Source organism: Macrosteles quadrilineatus, unplaced genomic scaffold, assembly GCF_028750875.1.
Source record: "Macrosteles quadrilineatus isolate MER2022 unplaced genomic scaffold, UCM_ALF_1.0 Scaffold_5__1_contigs__length_97177068, whole genome shotgun sequence".
NCBI lineage: Eukaryota > Metazoa > Arthropoda > Insecta > Hemiptera > Cicadellidae > Macrosteles > Macrosteles quadrilineatus.
Genome location: NW_026542598.1, coordinates 67946333 through 67967597, shown reverse-complemented (window position 1 = coordinate 67967597; position 21265 = coordinate 67946333). Strand labels below are relative to the sequence as shown.

The 21265-nt window shown below is 28.2% G+C and overlaps 1 protein-coding gene across 2 annotated transcripts in view; it reads right to left on the bottom strand.

Moving 5' to 3' along the window:
• Positions 1 to 21265, bottom strand: part of LOC128994161 (trypsin-like) — a 94037-nt gene that overhangs the window by 14799 nt on the left and 57973 nt on the right. The window contains exon 1 of one of the 2 annotated variants that reach the window (XM_054418491.1): positions 2630 to 3592. The exons of the other annotated variant lie outside the window; for it this stretch is intronic. Coding sequence (XP_054274466.1) covers positions 2630 to 2687 — 58 coding nt within the window. The 5' untranslated portion in view covers positions 2688 to 3592. Of the gene's footprint in view, positions 1 to 2629; positions 3593 to 21265 lie in introns of those variants that run through there. 2 annotated transcript variants of the gene reach the window in all.

The following is a 21265-nucleotide window of genomic DNA, read 5'->3' as shown; positions in this document are numbered from 1 at the left end:
AACACCTTTTAACTTGAAGCTTTGCTTGCTTAATGATTTAGCACTTTTTTTTAATAATACATAAAGTTTCTAAATAAGCATGGGGTTTTGTGTCTTAAATCGAGTAACATCAGTTAAATTTAACTCACTAAAAATAGTATATATTAAAAAAGGCTGTGGCTATTTCAATTTTTATAATTTCATAAATTTATAACCAATAAAAAAAAAACTTAAACAAAATTATTTTAATTTATAAATATCCAGGAATTGTTGGGTACTTATGATGCAAAATTTTTATTGTATAAATGGTTTGGAAGGCTAGACAGACCTAAGGCCTATTTGACATCTAGGCAGAATGATACTTTTAAGTAGGCTTAATTAAACTTTTCTGTGTTACCGCTTGGTTGGAAACAATAATATATTTGGATAAACCTACTAAAAAAACGTATCTCCTGTTTTTTGGTCGAACCTAATATAATTTTGAAAGATTTATTGTGCTATAGATTCCAATGTTTTGTATCACAAGTTGGCCTTTATGAAATTAGGCTAGTTTTTTTTTTTTTTTTTTTTTTTTTTTATACCATTGATACCAACTTAAGATTTAGAACAAAAATATTAAATCCTGCCATCCTACAGATTGAATTTTAAAATTATTTTTCTTAAGTTGTTTACACATAGGCTACTACTAGGTTAAATTTTCCTGTCTTTCTAAATAATAATTATTAGGTACTTTGCAAATTATTTATTTTTTTTCACTTTCAATCAAATAAATTCATCTATCTATCATAGAAATTAAAAAATCATAAGTAGTCAGGACCAGTGCAGCAACCATGCGACCAGGGTATTTATTGCGATGATAACCAGAAGTAAAATGCCAGTAGTGACCATATGAAATTTTGTTTAACACATTTTATCATCATTTTACTATCCTTGCAAGGTAATAATTGCAAAAAAACATCTAAATCTTCTCTAACTTTAATAAAAATTATAAATACCCAGTTTTTGGGTATTTACCCGGGCCTGGGGTAAATACCCGGGTAAAAACCCAATTTATATTTACCTACCCACTGGGTATTTACCCGGCTCACATCACTAGACAGTGGTGTTGCCACTTTAGTCTACTAGTCTTATTTTCCTGGTCTGGAACCGATCAGAACCGAACCTAGTGGGGAATTGTGGGAGAGCCCCTGATTTAAGAATTTTTTTTTTACTTTGATAAAGGTTTTTACGTTTTATGTTTACATATTTAATACAGTCTGGGTGAATTTAAATGTTGATGAGTGCACAGGTGTGTTGCGATTGGGGTTTAATATATTTGGACTTATCTAAAAGTAAAATAGTTTTCTGTGCTGCATTCTGGGGAAACATTGTGGCACTATTCCAAATCATGACTAATACCATAGGCAAATAGAATAAATATAGACCGTCAGCTGTGCTGCGGTTAGAGATCCATGCAGTGGTCCAAAAGGCAGTGCTCCGAAAGGCACTGGTTCGAAACTCATTTTCGGACTACCGCCTTTCTGAGTACTGCCTTTCGGAGCAGTGCCTGACCATGCTAAATCTGTTGGACCAGTGCCTCATCTTTGTATTATTTTCGAACCACTGCCTCTCGGACCACTGTCTTTCGGAGCAGTGCCTGAACGTGCAGATTGTTTCGAACCAGTGCCTTAGCAATGCATTCTTTTCTGACCACTGCCTTTCGGAGTAACGCCTGGGCTCCAACTTTGGTTGAGGGAGGAACAAGAACCGAAGGCGGAGACCCGTTGTAGGGGAAGGAGGGGTGTGTCAGTGGTGGGCGGAGTCAGAATGCCACGGTCATTGACGAGACCTTCTCTGGAGGAATAACCCACCACCACCGCGCCATCCCGAGTGCTTCCGAACCATAACAAATATAGCCGAGGTCCGAATATAACGCCTTGTGTCGTCCGTCTGGAATCGGGACAGCGGAATTGAAATCGGAACGAAACATCGGAGCGATTTCTTCCAATCCCGAACCTCCTTTGAACACTGATAGGAATAGAGTAGCCGTTTGATGATGTTATGAAATTAATTAAAACTATTTGTAGACTGATTATTAAAAGTTAAAAAATCCTATATAAGCCAAACTAATCCTTTAATCTTCTTCAGTATATATTTATCCTTATAAAAAATCTCCTATGTATTCTGGAAAATAAATAGTGAATTTCAATCTACCTATAGTTGGGCAACAGTTTTAAAGTAATTTTGAAAATACTTTATAGTTAAATGCAAAAAGTTTTGTGGAAATAAATTATATTTTACATGTTTAGACGCAATAATAACAAGTAAGTCGATTTTTTTGTAAACATATCCCTTATTTTAATTACTGAAAATGAAGAACCAGGTTAGAGGTTACATATCTCCCCCACCCAAAACACCGAATTTCCACCTGTCCCCTAGTGAGTTGGGGTTATTTGACACTTTGGATACTGGAATATACCATTGAAATTGAATACCGCAAGTAACTTATATATCTCATTAAGAAACAGATGTACGGTAGCATTGACTTTAGAAAAGTAACGGATTAATATGCTAGCTCCGCTCAATATTGCAAGCAGACACGTGCATTGTAGACCTAGTTTAGTTCAACTTATAAGGTATTGGTTCTTAGTTGTTTAACTTAGTTACTTACCAAACTTTAATAAGTTATTTGGGCTCGTATAACCTGGCAGCTGCTTTATAGAAAGCATGCAGTCTTTCTTTATCTGGATTCCTTTTCTTAAATTGGTACTCGGCCAAGTCGCCTGCAGGATCTTTCGACTTATCCGGGCAATAAGGTATATCTTGTAGGCCTATATCACAACCACTTGCATTTGCTTCAATTGGGGAATCCCCACTGTGATTCACAGACTTAAATGCTCAAAACTGTATTCTTGTAGTTTGCACCACCACTTCCAGCTAGGCCTATTTGTAACAACAGTGGTGCCAGGAAGTACCCAACGCTTGATTAGTTGCACTAGTTTCTTTCTGGAAATATCAGGGACGAGTATAAAAAAGGTATTTTTAGTCCCTCTTTGACTGCCCCCCAAGACAAAGTTCTTTTTCACTCGCCTAACCTGATTGTATTTAGGCCTATTCCTTTTAAAATCGGCTGCGACAATGTCAACTAATTCACCTGGCCCACCCAATCTCTTTGAATGAATGAGACAATCATTTATCAGGACCTCGCGAATTACACTAGCCCATTCCAAAATGGTTCTGCGAGCGCTCTTCAAGTTTGTTTCAATAGTCCTATGCCTATGACGGGCTGGATTCAGAAACATAAAATGGTTGACTAATTGCCAAAGTTTAAGTAATTTTATTCTTGCTTTGCTATAAAACGTATTTGCTCTAGCAGACAGTTTCCAATTGCACTTTTTACCCTTCTTGTTATTGATCCTCACAGTCTTAAGACACCTAAACTCCCATCCAGATTTCAATTTTAATACATTATTACATTTGAAACAGTTTATTTGGGTTTTAATAACCCCGTGATCAATAAAAAACTGCTTAATATCTTCTTCATCCAGATTCATTGAATCTACATAGTTTAACTCACAATTATTACACAGTTTAGTCATGAGGTAGGCCTATTGATTTGAGTAAAAATATTTGTTTCTTTCTTTTAGCTCATATCATCCTAAAGCCTGGTTTACACGGGTAGAGTTGTGGGTAGAGTAGAGTTTCTAGTAGAGTAACTCTACCCGTGTAAACACCCACTAGCGCCTAGTAGCTAGTATAGTAGATAGTAGGTGGTAGAGTAGAGTTACTAGCAACATGTGGCATAGTAGCTCTACTCTACTTCCCCCACCACTAGCAAAATTGTCACTCTCCTGCACACTATACTTGTGTAAATGTGATCCGCGGCAGTAGAGTAGAGTTTTTAGTAGAGTGACACTGTCTTCTAACTGGTTTAGAACACTCGTTTTGGGAATGGAGGCGGAACACACAATTCACAAACTATCATCAACACTCTACTATGTGTGAACAGTCGCTTGCTTAAAATCGGTAGAGTGGACAAGAAAGTAGCTCTACTATAAACTCTACACTACCCACAACTCTACCCGTGTAAACCAGGCTTAAGAGCTAACAAACAAGTTGAACTGGTTGAACTAGGCGTAGGGGCCTAAATCTAACCTCAATTTTTCACTTAGACCTATAAGGTTAATTAATCAACTAATTGTAGTCATAATCCTCGACAACTCGAAATGAGTCTTCAACTATAACAACACAACCAAACCACTACACTATTAATACTCTACCACCTTCTTTTAGTAGAGTTCACACTACAGTGACTACAGTTCAGCTCACTGTCAAATGTCAATAAAATCAATAAAATCAAAATCCATTCAAAACAAAAGCTTGAAGAAGGAGAGCGCTAGTTCACCACTTTTTTCGTCTGCTGGCTAGTAGGAGTAGAAAAGAAACCAAAAGAAACCTACGAAATTAAGATTTGACTTGTCTTGCTAGTAGGCCTCACTGAGCTAAAATTATAACTGGAGGTAGCACTGCCATGGCAGAAGTCTGTCAAGAGCGTGTCGCTGATTTTGTTAGGTTGGTATAGCAGTGAGTTTTTTTAACCAATGATATGGCTTCTACTAGGTGGCGTTCGCAGAGGCATCCACAAAATTGAGCGGAGTCATCAAGGGTTCATATTATATTGTTTTTGTCATACTGCAGTAAAATCGGTCGTTTTTAATACCTGCGTTGCGGGTCTAATGTAGCATTTTTACTCTTAAGGGAGTAAAAATAGTTTTTAGCCTCTATGGAGTAAAAATCAGCTGTTGTCAACTCAGTTGTAAATTTCTATTATAAACGACTGCATGTATCGAAATATGTATCGATTCGTGCTTCGTAATCATTTTAACCCACAGTCTACAGTCTCTTCACATAGCATTTTAGCATTGCAGATACATCAATCCATTCCCTCACTCAACACTTCTCACCTTTACTACTTCCTTCACCACCCCCTACGTCGTGGACCTGTTTCCCTCTCTTCCCATAGCCTTTTAGGATTACAGATACATTAATGCAATTGCCAAAGACAGTTCCCACACTCAGCACTGCCAGCCTTTACTACTTCCTTCACCATTTCCTACGTCGTGGGGCCTGTTTCCTTCCCTTCTCATGGCATTTTAGGATTGAAGATACATTAATCTAACTGCCACAGACGGTTCTCACACAATGGCCATACTTTACTACTTCCTACATCGTGGACCTGTTTCCATCACTTCCCATACCATTTTAGTATTTTAGATACGTTAATCTAATTGCCACAAACATTGCCCACACTCCGCACTGCTAGCCTTTACAACTTTTTTTCATTATTTTCTATGTCGTGGGCATGCTTTCATCCCTTATCATAGCATTTCAGCATTGCAGATACATTAATCCAACTGCTACAAACGGTTTCCAGTTCCCACACTCCACACTGCTCACCTTACTATTTCCTTCACCTCTTCTTACGTCGCGGACCTGTTTCCCTCCCTTTCCCTAGAATTTTAAGATTGTAGATACCTTAATCTAATCGTCATAAACAGTTCTTACACTCCAGACAGCTCGCCTTTACTACTTCCTTCACCACTTCCTACGTCACGGACCTGTTTCCCCCCCTTTCTATAGCATTTTAGGATTGCAGATACCTTAATCTAATCGTCATAAACAGTTCCCACACTCCGGACAGCTCGCCTTTACTACTTCCTTCACCACTTCCTACGTCACGGACCTGTTTTCCTCCCTTTCTATAGCATTTTAGGATTACAGATACCTTAATCTAATCGTCATAAACAGTTCCCACACTCCGGACAACTCGCCTTTACTACTTCCTTCACCACTTCCTACGTCTCGGACCTGTTTCCATCCCTTTCCATAGCATTATTGGATTGCAAATACCATTAATCTATTGGTCATAAAGAGATCCCACACTCTGGACTGCTTGCCTTTACTACTTCCTTCACTACTTCCTACGTCACGGACCTGTTTTCCTCCCTTTCTATAGCATTTTAGGATTACAGATACCTTAATCTAATCGTCATAAACAGTTCCCACACTCCGGACAACTCGCCTTTACTACTTCCTTCACCACTTCTTACGTCGCGGACCTGTTTCCCTCCCTTTCCCTAGAATTTTAAGATTGTAGATACCTTAATCTAATCGTCATAAACAGTTCTTACACTCCAGACAGCTCGCCTTTACTACTTCCTTCACCACTTCCTACGTCACGGACCTGTTTCCCCCCCTTTCTATAGCATTTTAGGATTGCAGATACCTTAATCTAATCGTCATAAACAGTTCCCACACTCCGGACAGCTCGCCTTTACTACTTCCTTCACCACTTCCTACGTCACGGACCTGTTTTCCTCCCTTTCTATAGCATTTTAGGATTACAGATACCTTAATCTAATCGTCATAAACAGTTCCCACACTCCGGACAACTCGCCTTTACTACTTCCTTCACCACTTCCTACGTCTCGGACCTGTTTCCATCCCTTTCCATAGCATTATTGGATTGCAAATACCATTAATCTATTGGTCATAAAGAGATCCCACACTCTGGACTGCTTGCCTTTACTACTTCCTTCACTACTTCCTACGTCACGGACCTGTTTCCCTCCCTTTCTATAGCATTTTAGGATTGCAGATACCTTAATCTAATCGTCATAAACAGTTCCCACACTCCGGAAAGCTCGCCTTTACTACTTCCTTCACCACTTCCTACGTCACGGACCTGTTTTCCTCCCTTTCTATAGCATTTTAGGATTACGGATACCTTTATCTAATCGTCATAAACAGTTCCCACACTCCGGACAACTCGCCTTAACTACTTCCTTCACCACTTCCTACGTCTCGGACCTGTTTCCCTCCCTTTCCTTAGCATTATTGGATTGCAAATACCTTAATCTGTTGGTCATAAACAGATCCCACACTCCGGACAACTCGCGTTTACTACTTCCTTCACCACTTCCTACGTCTCGGACCTGTTTCCATCCCTTTCCATAGCATTATTGGATTGCAAATACCATTAATCTATTGGTCATAAAGAGATCCCACACTCTGGACTGCTTGCCTTTACTACTTCCTTCACTACTTCCTACGTCACGGACCTGTTTCCCTCCCTTTCTATAGCATTTTAGGATTGCAGATACCTTAATCTAATCGTCATAAACAGTTCCCACACTCCGGAAAGCTCGCCTTTACTACTTCCTTCACCACTTCCTACGTCACGGACCTGTTTTCCTCCCTTTCTATAGCATTTTAGGATTACGGATACCTTTATCTAATCGTCATAAACAGTTCCCACACTCCGGACAACTCGCCTTTACTACTTCCTTCACCACTTCCTACGTCTCGGACCGGTTTCCCTCCCTTTCCTTAGCATTATTGGATTGCAAATACCTTAATCTGTTGGTCATAAACAGATCCCACACTCCTAACAACTCGCCTTTACTACTTCCTTCACCACTTCCTACGTCACGGACCTGTTTCCCTCCCTTTTCATAGCATTTTAGGATTGCAGATACCTTAATCTAATCGTCATAAACAGTTCCCACACTCCGGAAAGCTCGCCTTTACTACTTCCTTCACCACTTCCTACGTCACGGACCTGTTTTCCTCCCTTTCTATAGCATTTTAGGATTACGGATACCTTTATCTAATCGTCATAAACAGTTCCCACACTCCGGACAGCTCGCATTTACTACTTCCTTCACCCCTTCCTACGTCACGGACCTGTTTCCATCCCTTTCCATAGCATTATTGGATTGCAAATACCATTAATCTATTGGTCATAAAGAGATCCCACACTCTGGACTGCTTGCCTTTACTACTTCCTTCACTACTTCCTACGTCACGGACCTGTTTCCATCCCCTTCCATAGCATCATAGGATTGCAAATACCTTAATCTAATGTTAATAAACAGATCCCATACCCCGAAAAGCTCACCTTTACTACTTCCTTCACCACTTCCTAGGTCACGGACCTGTTTCCTACCCTTCCAATAGCATTTTAAGATTGCAGATACCTTAATCTAATCGTCATAGACAGTTCCCACACTCCAGACAGCTCGCCAGCTCACCTTGACTACTTCCTTTACCACTTCCTACGTCGCGGACCCGTTTTCCTCCCTTCCCATAGAATTTTAGGAATGCAGATACCTAAATCGAATCGTCATAAACAGTTTCCACACTCCAGACTGCTCACCTTTACTACTTTCTTGACCACTTCCTACGTCACGGGCCTCAAGCTAGTGCCGTCATTTGATTATATATATGATCAATACCGTTTATGTTCTAATATCTGTGAAATAATGCTATCAGCTATTTTTTTATCTACTGCATTCAAAAGTCAACAGCTGATCAATGTCTTTGTTTATGTGTCAAATACTGCTTCCATAAGGATTACATTGAAACTTTGAGACCCAGTGGGGCGGATTCCTGAGAGACTTTTTTAACGCCATATAGATGTTAGAGTAGATATATTCATGTCACTTCTGGGCCAAAAAAGGAGCCACTCAAAAATTAAATGAATTTTCCTATTTTTTTATACAATATGCTATATTTTTTACCCTTTTAGGTCAATTTCTAACATATTCATATTTTTCTAGAAAAAGTATATAATTTTGATGAAATTTTCATGAATATGTCTATATTTTACATAAAATTGACTACAAACTGAAATGTTTTTAAAAACAAGTAAAATTTTAAAATTTAATGAGTAGTTTTTATACAAATTTAACTAAAACAGTTTCTTTATCTTTGAATGTTTTAATTTCAGTAATAATTAAGTTTAAATCTTTTTTATTTAATTCTTTAATTGTTTTTTCATCAAATATATTAATAAATCTATGAGGTAAATGAACTTTACATTTTTCTAATTCAACAATAATTGTTGGTCCATATTTATCTTTAACTTTTTCAAATTTTTCTATTTTATATTTTGTATTCAATTCTAAACTTTTTATTGGTTTATATTCTTTGAATTTACATTCTCCAATATTATTAATCTCTTCTAATAGATCCATTTATTACAAAAAATAATTATAGAAATTTTAAACAGTTAATAATTGAAATATATGAAAAGAATTTTAAATATCACACAACAGTTCTAACAAACTGTTGTGTGATATTTAAAATTCTATTTTTTTAAATAATATCTGATGTATCACTTATGTTATCAGAAAAACCATTATGTTAATTTATTATGCATGGATCATTTAAAGTTGATAGATGTTTTAAGAATTTTAAAAAAATATCATCAAATTCTGGTTTTATATAAAAATTCAATTCTAAAAGTTTAAAAATCATTGGTAATAGTTTTTTAAATGATATATTTCTTTTTGTAAAACTGAAATATGCATTAAAAATTACTGTAATATTTCTTTTATCTTCAAAATTTAATTCAAAATCAATATTGAATATTTTGTTTAAGAATTGGTAGTAAAATATCCAGTTTGTATAATTTCTTTGTTTTAAGAATAATTTTATATTTTTAGGTGTTATTTCAAAACTATTGTCTAAAATACATAATGTATAGATTTCATTGATTAATTGTTGTGTGCGATATGGTTGAAAATGATTAAATTCTCTTAAAATATTTATAAGATGTTTGTTCTTATTCTTTCGTTTATTAATCTTTTTTTCAGAAATAGTTTTTTTACATATATTACATCCTATATAATTTTTAATAATTGTAAAGTTATTAAAATTACGACATCTATAACATATATCCATTTATATATAAAATGTTTATATCTAAATGGAAGAACTTATTCAGTGTCATAAATGTAAGAAGAAAACTAAAAATATTAATCCAGAAATTGTTGAAATGAAGAATGGTTTGTTTAGAATTGCTACTAAATGTTCAATTTGTAAAACAAATAAAAGTAAAATAATTAAAAAGGAAATTAAACCAATAATAAAAAAAGAATTAAATAAAAAAGATCAAATAATTGAAGCTAAAGAAATTCATGCTCTAATAAGAAAAAAATTTCGAAAAAGAAAAATAGTTACATTAGGTATTGATGATTTATGGGCAGCTGATTTAATCATTATGAAAAATTATGAAAAAGAAAATGATGGTTATAAATACATGTTGAATGTTATTGATACATTTTCTAAATATGTTTGGTCAAAACCATTGAAGAAAAAAGATGGAAAACATGTATCTATAGCATTTGAACAAATAATTAAAGATTCAATAAAAATTGGCCATAAACCACCAAACTTATTACATACAGACAAAGGATTAGAATTTGTAAATAAAGAATTTAATGGAATTTTAAAGAAATATAATATTAAAATGTATCATACAGAAAATGAAGAAAAATCAAGTATTATTGAAAGATATAATAGGACTCAAAATGAAAAAATGAAAGTTTTATTTGAAATTAATAAAAATTTTAGATGGATTGATATTCTTAAAGAAATAGTTAAAGAATATAATAATTCATATCATTCAACAATTAAAATGAAACCAATTGAGGTAAATAAAGAAAATGAAAATGATTTATTAAATACAGTTTTTAAATATATCCCACCAAAAATAATTACAAAATCTAAATTTAAAATAAATGATAGAGTTAGAATAGGAAACAAAAAATCAACTTTTTCAAATAAATATAAAAACAATTGGTCAAGAGAAATATTTGTTGTTTCCAGAATTAATAATACAAATCCTGTTACATATAGTATTAAAGACTTGAATGATGAAGATATACTTGGTAGTTTTTATGATTACGAATTGAAGAAAACTAATTTGTAAAATTTTATACTATATAAATGGAGAAGGAATGTTCAAAGTGTAAACAATTAAAAAATATTAATAATTTTTATAAAAATAAAAAATATAAAGATGGATTACTTTCATATTGTAAAGAATGTGATTTAATTTATAGAAAAAAGTTATATGATAATATTATAGTAGAAGAAAAAAGTGAAAAAGTATGTTTGAATTGTAAGGAAACAAAAGATATGGAAAATTTTCATAAACATTATTATAGTAAAGATAAAAAATTTGCAATTTGTATTGAATGTGTTAGAAAAATGATGAGAGTCACAACCCATTGTGAATGTGGTAGAGATTTAAAATGGCTTAGTTATCTTCAAAAACATTTACAAACTAAAATTCATAATAAAAACATAAATAAATTAGAAAATTCATAAAAATAATATTAATTTTTGAAAGTATTATTTAAAAAAATTACTGGTTTTAAAAAAGTTTAAGTTTTATTTAAAATACTTTTATAATTTTTAAATTAACACATAAATATTTATCTTAATATTTATATTTTACAACAATAATTTTTTCAAATAAAATTATTCTTAATAAATCGTGCACATTTTTCTTCTAATAAATGGAGCGTACAAATAAAAATGTATTATGCCCTTATTGTAATAAGAATATATTATCTAAAAATTATAATAGACATTATAATTCAAAGAAACATTTTGAAAATAAAACTAAATATGAAACTGAAGTTAATAACTTAAAACTTTGGTGTAAACAAAATAAAATAGTTGATTATCAAAACGAAAATTTAGATCAATTAAAAGAATTAAAGAAGTCATATGATCCAACAAATTATTCACTATTTAACAGTGAAAAATTAAAAGAAATTGCTAACAAATTATCTGTTAGAAATGTTGACAATTTAAATAGAGATGAACTAATTAAAAGATTAAATAATATCAAACAAAATCCTAATAATCTAAAATATAGATCATTACAATTTATTCAAAATCTATCAATTAAAAATGGTATTAAAATAAAAGATAAAACTAGAAAAGAATTGATTGGATTATTAACTGATCATTTAAAAAATAAACCAATTCTAAAGGAAAATGTAATAAATATTCAGGAAGTGTCATCATTAAAAGGTTATTTTCAAGAGTATTATTTAACAAATTCAAATGATGATTTAGATATATCTGAATATTTAGAATCACAAAGAAATGAAATTAAAAAATTGATTGAAAAACAAGAATTTAAAAATAAAAGAGGTCAGTTATCATTATCTTGTGAATATGAAAGACAATTAGTAAATGGTGATAGTCAAAAAACCCAAATGTATTATCCTTTAAGAAGTTCAGATATATTAAACACTGATGAATTTATTGATGATCAATTTAAAAAATTAATATTAAGAGAAAATTTAAATCAACCATCAAAAGGATCTGGTTGGTCATTAAAAAGATGTTTAGATTTAAATTTAAAAATAAGTAAACATAATTCATTAAATGGTGGTTCATATGTTGAATTACCAATTGAAATAAAAAATAAAAAGTGTTGTATAAATTTCAAAAATAAAGATGAATATTGTTTTATTTATGCAATTAGATGTGCTATTGATAAATATGAAGATAAAAAGTTTGATCATCCACATAGAGTAAAACAATATAAAAATTACTTGAATGATGAAATTTTTAAAGAATTTGATTATCCAATGAGTTTAAAAGATATAAAATTATTTGAAAAAAGATCATTTGATTCTAAATATAATTATCCATCCATGTCAATTAATGTATACAGATTTGATGAAGATAAAAAGATTGTTCCATTACAAATATCTGAAAATTACAATGCGAGATTAGATATTGATCTATTGTATATAAAAAATGATAATAATTCACATTATGTTTTGATAACAGATTTAAGTAAATTTATTTCTACTCAATTAACAAAAAGTAACAGACATAAGAAATTCATTTGTAGAAGATGTTTAACACATTTTTACAAAAACAAAGATTTAAGTGAACATTTAATAATTTGTAAATCTCTTGAACCTTGTCGACCAATTTTGCCATTTCCTGGTGAAACTGTTAAATTTGAAAATTATTGTAAAAAACTTGAACATCCTTTTGTAATTTATATGGATTTTGAAAGCATTCTGAAAAAGATTAATACTTGTGAAAATAATCCAAACAACTCATATACAAATAAAATTCAGAAACATATACCTTATGGATTCACAATTTATTTAGTTTCTAGAGTGACTAATAAAATATATAAACCAATTTGTTATAGAGCAAAAACAGATGAAGAAATGAAAAATGTACCAAATAAATTATTTGAATACTTAGATGAGATTTCAAAGTATATAGCTAAAAAATATAATTCGAAAAACAAAAAGCCTATGAGTTTAACTAAAAATGAAGAAATTGAATATCATAAAGCAAGTGTTTGTCATATTTGTGAAACTAGTGGTTTTGATAATGACACAAGACGAAAGGTAAGAGATCACTGTCATTTAACAGGAAAATTTAGAGGTGCAGCACATTCAAGTTGTAATTTAAATCTAAAATTTCCACAAAATATACCTGTGTATTGTCATAATAGTTCAAACTATGATACACATTTGTTTATCAAAGAATTAGCTAAAAAATATGGTAAAATTGATTTAATAGCAAATACTGATGAAAAATATATAAATTATTCAGTAAATTCAGGATATGGTTATGAATTTGAAGATGATAAACCTAGAAAATTTGTAAAATTCTCATTTGTAGATACGTTTAGATTTATGGCCTCATCAATTGATAAGTTAGCTAAAAATCTGAAAGAATTTAAACACTTGACTAAATTTATAAAAAACATTGATATAATTGAAAAAGATGATGAAACATTTGAAATATTATCTTCTAAAGGTATATTTCCTTATGAGTTTATAGATGATATTGAAAAATTAAATTATGATAAAATATTAGATAAAGCACAGTTTTATAGTTCTTTAACTGATGAAAATATTAGTGATGATGATTATAAATACTATCTAAAAGTTTGGAATAAATTAAAAGTTAAAACATTAGGAAATTATTCTGATTTATACAATATTCAAGATGTGATGCTATTAGCTGATATATTTGAAAATTTTAGATCAGTTTGTTTAAAGAACTATCAATTAGATCCTGCACATTATTTAACATCACCATCATTAGCATGGGACTCTATGTTAAAATTAACAAAAATAGAATTAGAATTAATAAGTGATTATGATATGTATTTGATGATTGAAAAAGGTATAAGAGGTGGAATTTCTCAATGTGTTACAAGGTATTGTAAAGCAAATAACAAATATACCAAAAATTATGATCCTAATAAACCTGAAAATTACATGTTATATGTAGATGCAAACAATTTATATGGATGGGCCTTAAGTCAAAAACTACCATATAAAGATATTAAATGGATGAATCCAAATGTATATACAACTGATGAATGGAAAGAAACTATATTAGAATTAGATGAAAATGCTGATTATGGTTATATTTTAGATGTTGATTTAGAATATCCAAAGGAATTACATGATAATCACAAGGATTTACCATTAGCTCCTGAACATTATAATAATAAGCTTTGTACTACATTATTTAATAAAAAAGACTATGTGGTTCATTCAAGTAACTTAAAATATTACTTAAAAAAAGGATTAAAATTAAAAAGAGTCAATAGAGTGATTGCATTTGATCAAGACAATTATATGAAAAAATATATTCAATTGAATACAAAATTAAGAGCTCAATCAAAGTCAGATTTTGAAAAAGACTTCTTCAAATTAATGAATAATTCCGTATTTGGTAAGACAATGGAAAATGTTAGAAATAGATGTGATATAAAATTAGGTAATGAAGAATATTCATTAAAACTAGCTAAAAAACCAAACTTTAAAACATTTAAGATATTTGATACCGATTGTATTGCTTCTCACATGATTAAAGAAAAAGTAAAATTTGATAAACCAATTTATATAGGATTTTCAGTTTTAGAATTATCAAAGCTATTGATGTATGAATTTTATTATGAAAAATTGAAGAAATTTGATCCAAATATAAAACTATTATATATGGACACTGATAGTTACTTTGTGGAATTAAAGAAAGATCCTTATAAAATTATTAAAGAAAATATAAATGATTTTGATACAAGTGATTATAAGAAAGATCATGAATGTTTTAATGAAAAGAATAAAAAAGTAATTGGAAAATTTAAAGATGAATTAAATGGTGAAATTTTAGAAGAATATTGTGGATTAAGATCAAAGCTATACAGTTATGAGTTTGATAAGAAAAATCCAGTTAAATGTAAAGGAATCAAGAAAAGTGTTGTAAATAAGTCAATTAATATGAATGATTTTAAGAAATGTTTGTTTGATGATGTGGAACAATATAGAGAGATGACATGTATTAGAAGTTTTAAACATGAATTATACACAGTGAGAATTAACAAATTAGCTTTAAGTAATAAAGATAATAAAAGATTTGTATGTGAAAATAGAGTAGATACATTACCTTGGGGACATAAAAATATTACTAAATGAGCGATCAACCACATGCATTAATTATACCAAAAGAAGTTTTAAATATAAATGATAACCAAATAATATATTTATATCCAAATATGACTTATGGTAAAATATTTTTATTTAGATATAAAAATTATAATATATATCAGAATAAAGAAGATAAAAATTTAAAACCATATAGAACTAAAATTAAAGAATTTATTAAAAAATATTTTTAATAAATGGAAATAATAATTATACCAAAAGAATTAATAAATAGTAAAAATGATCAAAAATTATATTTATATAAAACAAAAATATCAAATAAACATTTAGTTTATCTTTTTAAGTACAACCAATATTATGTTTATCACTTAACATTTAATTTTTGTATTATGCCATTTTTACATATAGTTTTAAAATATGTTAAAGATAGTTTTAAAGAAAATGATCAAAATATAATTAATATGTAATATTTATAGTTGAATTATTACAATTTATAGGTATATTACTTTTTTCCAATTTATTAAATTCTTTCTCTTTTATTAAGTTGTTTTATATCATTTTTAATAGAACTATATAATTTACATTTATCATTTTTATAATTTATTTCTTCAAACTCTATATTATTTAGTTTTAAAACTTTTATAAACTTATATTTTTAATTATTTAAACAAGTCACAATATTAGTGACTTGATTATTTCTTAATAAATTCTATAAAATCTATTAGTTTATTTAATAATTAAACCTTAAATAAACCTTTACAAACTTGTTTTTTTAATCAATTAATCTACTTCAAGATTTTTATGATATAAAAAACTTTAATAATTTTGATAAATTTCATATTTTTTAATAGTTTATTTAATAATTAAACCTTTATAAACTCATTTTTAATCATTTATTAACGCGTCGCGATTTTTGCGACGCGTCAAATATTTAATAAATTCCATAAATTTAATAATTTATTTGATAATTAAACCTTAAATAAACCTTTACAAACTTGTTTTTTCAATCAATTAATCTACTTCAAGATTTTTATGATATAAAAAACTTTAATAATTTTGATAAATTTCATATTTTTTAATAGTTTATTTAATAATTAAACCTTTATAAACTCATTTTTTATCATTTATTCACGCGTCGCGATTTTTGCGACGCGTCAAATATTTAATAAATTCCATAAATTTAATAATTTATTTGATAATTAAACCTTAAATAAACCTTTACAAACTTGTTTTTTTAATCAATTAAACTGGTTGCAATTTTAGTGACTTACATCTTAATAAATTCCATAAATTCAATAGTTTATTTAATAATTAAACCTTTATAAACTTATATTTTTAATCATTTAAATCTAATTTTATATAGAAGATTCTTTTTTAATTTTAAATACACAATCGATCTTACATTTTCATTATTCAATAAATTTCCTTCATTATCTTGAATAGTAATTTTAATATTTTGAATTTTATTTATATTTTTTAAAGGAACATAATTAATTTCATTTGGCTTTTCACTAATCTTTAAACCATATTCAATATTTGGAAAGAAAGAATATAAAATTTCAGATTCTCTATGTAAATGTAAATGATCTTTATGATTTTCAATGCTAGGTTCAACTAAATTACAATGGATTTCAATAACATCAAAAGGTCTTAATTTTGGTAATTTTATTCCTTTTATTAATACATTTGGTTCAATCATTTCATCTTTTAACCCTAATAGATCAATTATGAAAGCTGTGACTATAATTTTAACAGGTGATTTTATTACAATAAAAGGACCATTGTTTTCTAATAAAAATTATTTTCATTAAATTTATCATATTTATTTTTAAATTCTGTTAAACTTTTTGTAAATAATTTTTTTATGTCTTCTAAGGTGTAATATCCTTTCTTTATATTAAAATATTGATCAATTGTTTTGTTTTGATCAATAATACTAAAACCATATATATTTATATAATCATTTGGTACATTTAATATAAAATTATCTGAATAAAATCCACAAAGACCAATACTATAATTTCCATCTAAATGAATTGGATGTTCTAATCTTAGTTCAATCTTTGAAGAATTGCCTATAATTTTAAATAATTTCATCTTATTTAAATGGAAAAATTTTTAAAGGAAAAAAATAAGATAAAATTTGATACATATGATGAAAAAATCAAGAATAATCAACCAATTAGATTGTTAATAATAGGATCAAGTGGTTCTGGTAAAACAACATTACTATTAAATTTTATCTATAAAAGATTGATACCATACACAAATTTATATATTTTTAGTAAATCATTAGAGCAGCCTGCATATATAAAACTACAACATAGATTTAAAAATATTGAAATGAACATTAACAAAAAAGTTGCAAATTTCTTTGGTTCATGTGAAGATATAATTTCATTAAATGATTGTAAACCAAATTCATTAATTGTTTTTGATGATTGTATTTTAGAAAATCAAGATAAAATAAAAGAGTATTTTGTAATGGGTAGACATAAAAACATATCATGTATTTATCTTTCACAATGTTATTCAAAAGTTGACATTAAATTAATAAGGAATAATTTAAATATGTTATGTATTTTTAAGCAAAATAATCATTATGTAAAACAAATTTTTGATCATTTTGTAGGTTCTGATATGTCATTTAATGAATTTAAGGATATTTGTAATGATTGTTGGAAAGAAAATTATGGATTTTTAACTATGAATTTGATATTAAAAACAAATGAAGGAAAATATATGAATAAGTTTTCTAATATAAAATTTTCTTCTAAATAAATGTGGTGTATGCTTGATTTAATTGTTGATAAAATATTTGTTATAATAATATTTGCCTTATCTTTAGTGTTTATTTTTTTTATTAAATTTACAGAAAATAAAAAATGATGTGTTTGTGTTTAATTTTAGATTTACTTATTATTTTTGTTTTATTTATATTAATCATTAGTGTAGTGTTGATTGTGCTTAATCGACATAGTTTATGTTTATGTTAACATGGTTTATGTTTATGTTAACATCATTTATGTTTATGTTAACATATTTTTTCTTTTAATAAATGGATAACATAACTGTTGACAAAGCTAAAAAGTTAGATGAAATTGAAAAAAAATTAATAAAAGAATTTAAAAATCAGATTAAAATTGATGAAAATTATGAACAAATTAAACAAAAAGCATATGAACCAATAACATCTGCAATTGGTAAAGTAGAAAATAAAATTGGTGATGTTTTAAATGAAAATAAAAATTTAATGGATTTAGTACCTATTGTTAATCAATTTGCTAATATGTCAATACCACAATCTGAAGAAGAATTTATGTTACCTTCAAGTACTCCATTTAGACCAATAAGAGAACAAATTATTGAAGAAGAATCAACATTTATAGATCCAAATATTGTTTCACCTCAAATATTAAATAAAATCATTGGTCCAATTGCACAAAAATATTTACCTAGAGCAAAAGATGATAAATTTGGTTTGTATTGGGATAAACATAAAAAATCATTTATGATTGGTGATAAAATAACAGTAATTGATAATGATGATTTACTTGTTAATGGTAAAACATATACTGGCACTCAAGGTTTATGGAGATTATTGACATATAAAGACAAACCAGATGATAATTTATATAGTCAAGATGATTTAAATAATTACTCAAAAATTTTATGGGAAACAGATTCAATTTATAAAAATAATGATCCAAGTACTAGAAAACCAAAATCAAGTAAAGGTAATAAATATATGAATTTGATTAAATTTATTTGGGATTCTAAAGGAAATATTGAAGGATCTGGTATAAGAAAATATTCAGAAAATAAAATTGAATACAGATATATTGATGATTTAAACAAATTAGAAAGTATAATCAATTATATATATGCTCAAGAAAAAGCTGGAAATAATAACTTTATCAATGAAAAAAGGGCTATTAAAGATTTTATTTCAAACAAATTAGATGAATTAATTGAAAAACCTGATGGTATAAAATATTTAAAAAGAATATTACCAACTATAACATCACCAATTATAGGTTCAGGATTATTAAATGATTTTATAAATAATTTACCATTTGAATTGCATGTACCTGGTTTTCAATATCTAGGACCTGGAACTAAGCTACAAAAAAGATTAAAAAGAGGTGATCCTGGAATAAATGATTTAGATAAAGCTGCTAAAGAACATGATATATTTTATAGAGATCATAAAGATACAGAATCTAGAAATGATATTGCTGATAAAATATTACAAGATAAAGCATGGGATATAGCAACATCTAGTGATCATGATATAGGTGAAAGATTAGTTGCTTTACCAACATCAGGTGCTATGTGGTTAAAAAGAAAATTTGGAATGGGATTAGAAATAGGATTAAAATTTTAACCTATATAAATGGAGAAAGTTAAGGTAAATTTAACTGATTATCAAAAATCTAAAATTAAATCTGCTTTTAAGAAAAATAAAAATTTGACTATACAATTTGAAATAGATCAATTTAAAAATGGTAATGATGTATTATTATTAACTAAAAGACAATTGAATAAATTAGAAAAACATAAAAAATTAAATACTGGATTAAGACTTGAATTTTCTTACAATCAACTTAAACAAATAAAAGATGGTGGTTTATTAAATGAAATATTAAATGTTGCTGATTATATTCCTGGCATAAATAGTTTAACACCAAAAGTTAGAAGAGGAGCTAAAGTAGTAAAAGACAATGTTATTCCAAAATTTAGAGAATTTATAAATTGGTTAGATCAAGAATTATCTAATGTAAAAGGATCTGGATTAGATGAAAAAACATTAAAATATGTTAAGAAAAAAATTTCAACCCATTGACTTTAGCTGATTTAGAAAAATTATGTCAAAATATTAAGAATTTTAGAGGTGTTTTTATGAGAGATATGCTTCCAAAAACTGTTAATAAATTTGAATGTGGTGTAGTCAATTTAGATTCTTTTTCTGGTAATGGAACTCATTGGATATGTTATTATAAAAAAGATAAAATTAAATATTACTTTGATTCTTATGGAAAAATTGTTAATAAACCTTTTAAGGAAATTGTTAAATATTTAGGAAAAGACAATATATTTTTTAATGATTCACAAATTCAAAATTATAATGATCCACCTATATGTGGTCATTTGTGTGTTTTTGTATTAAATGAGTTGAATAAAAATATAAGATTTGATAACATAATCAATAAATTAATTCTTAATAAATATGGATTCATTAAATATATTTGATCTATTTGGTAGACAGAAAAAAGATTTAATTGAAGTAAAAAATGATTATATTAATTCAAAATTAAATTCCATTTTTAATGATATTAATAAGGATTTAAAAAACCATATTAAGAAAACTAATTGGTTAATGCTATTAGTCTATCCAAAAATTATTTAAGTATTAATTCTAGAAGGATTGTTAATGTAAAACCAAGCATTAACGACTATGATGTTGTCATAAAATCTGAGTTAAATGAAGTTTTAAATTCTATTATTAAGGTTGGTAATGATCATTCAAAAACTAAACAGGATTTAAATGAATTGGTTAATTCATTATTTAATCTAAAAATGTATGTTGAAGATTTAGAAAAACAACTTGAAGATAAACTTGCTGAAAAAATAAGATTAGTAACTGCTGGATTAGCACAAATATTAGAAGATAAACTTAATACAGAAAACCAAGAAGATCAATAATTTTTACTATATAAATGGAGTTTATTTACTGTCTTAAATGTAAACAAAAAACCAATTCTAAAGACATTCAAACAATAAAATTAAAAAATAAAAATATGGTTAAAGCAAAATGTTGTATATGTAATTCAAAGAAAAGTAGTTTTACAAAAATTTCCTCCTAATAAATGGCTCTATATAATTCATTTGATTATTTCATTATCAGAAACCAATTTCTATTAACCAATGAAGATTGGGATATTATTTCAGAAAAATATGAATTGAATGATGAGATGATTAGATTGTTTCAAAATAAATTGAATTGG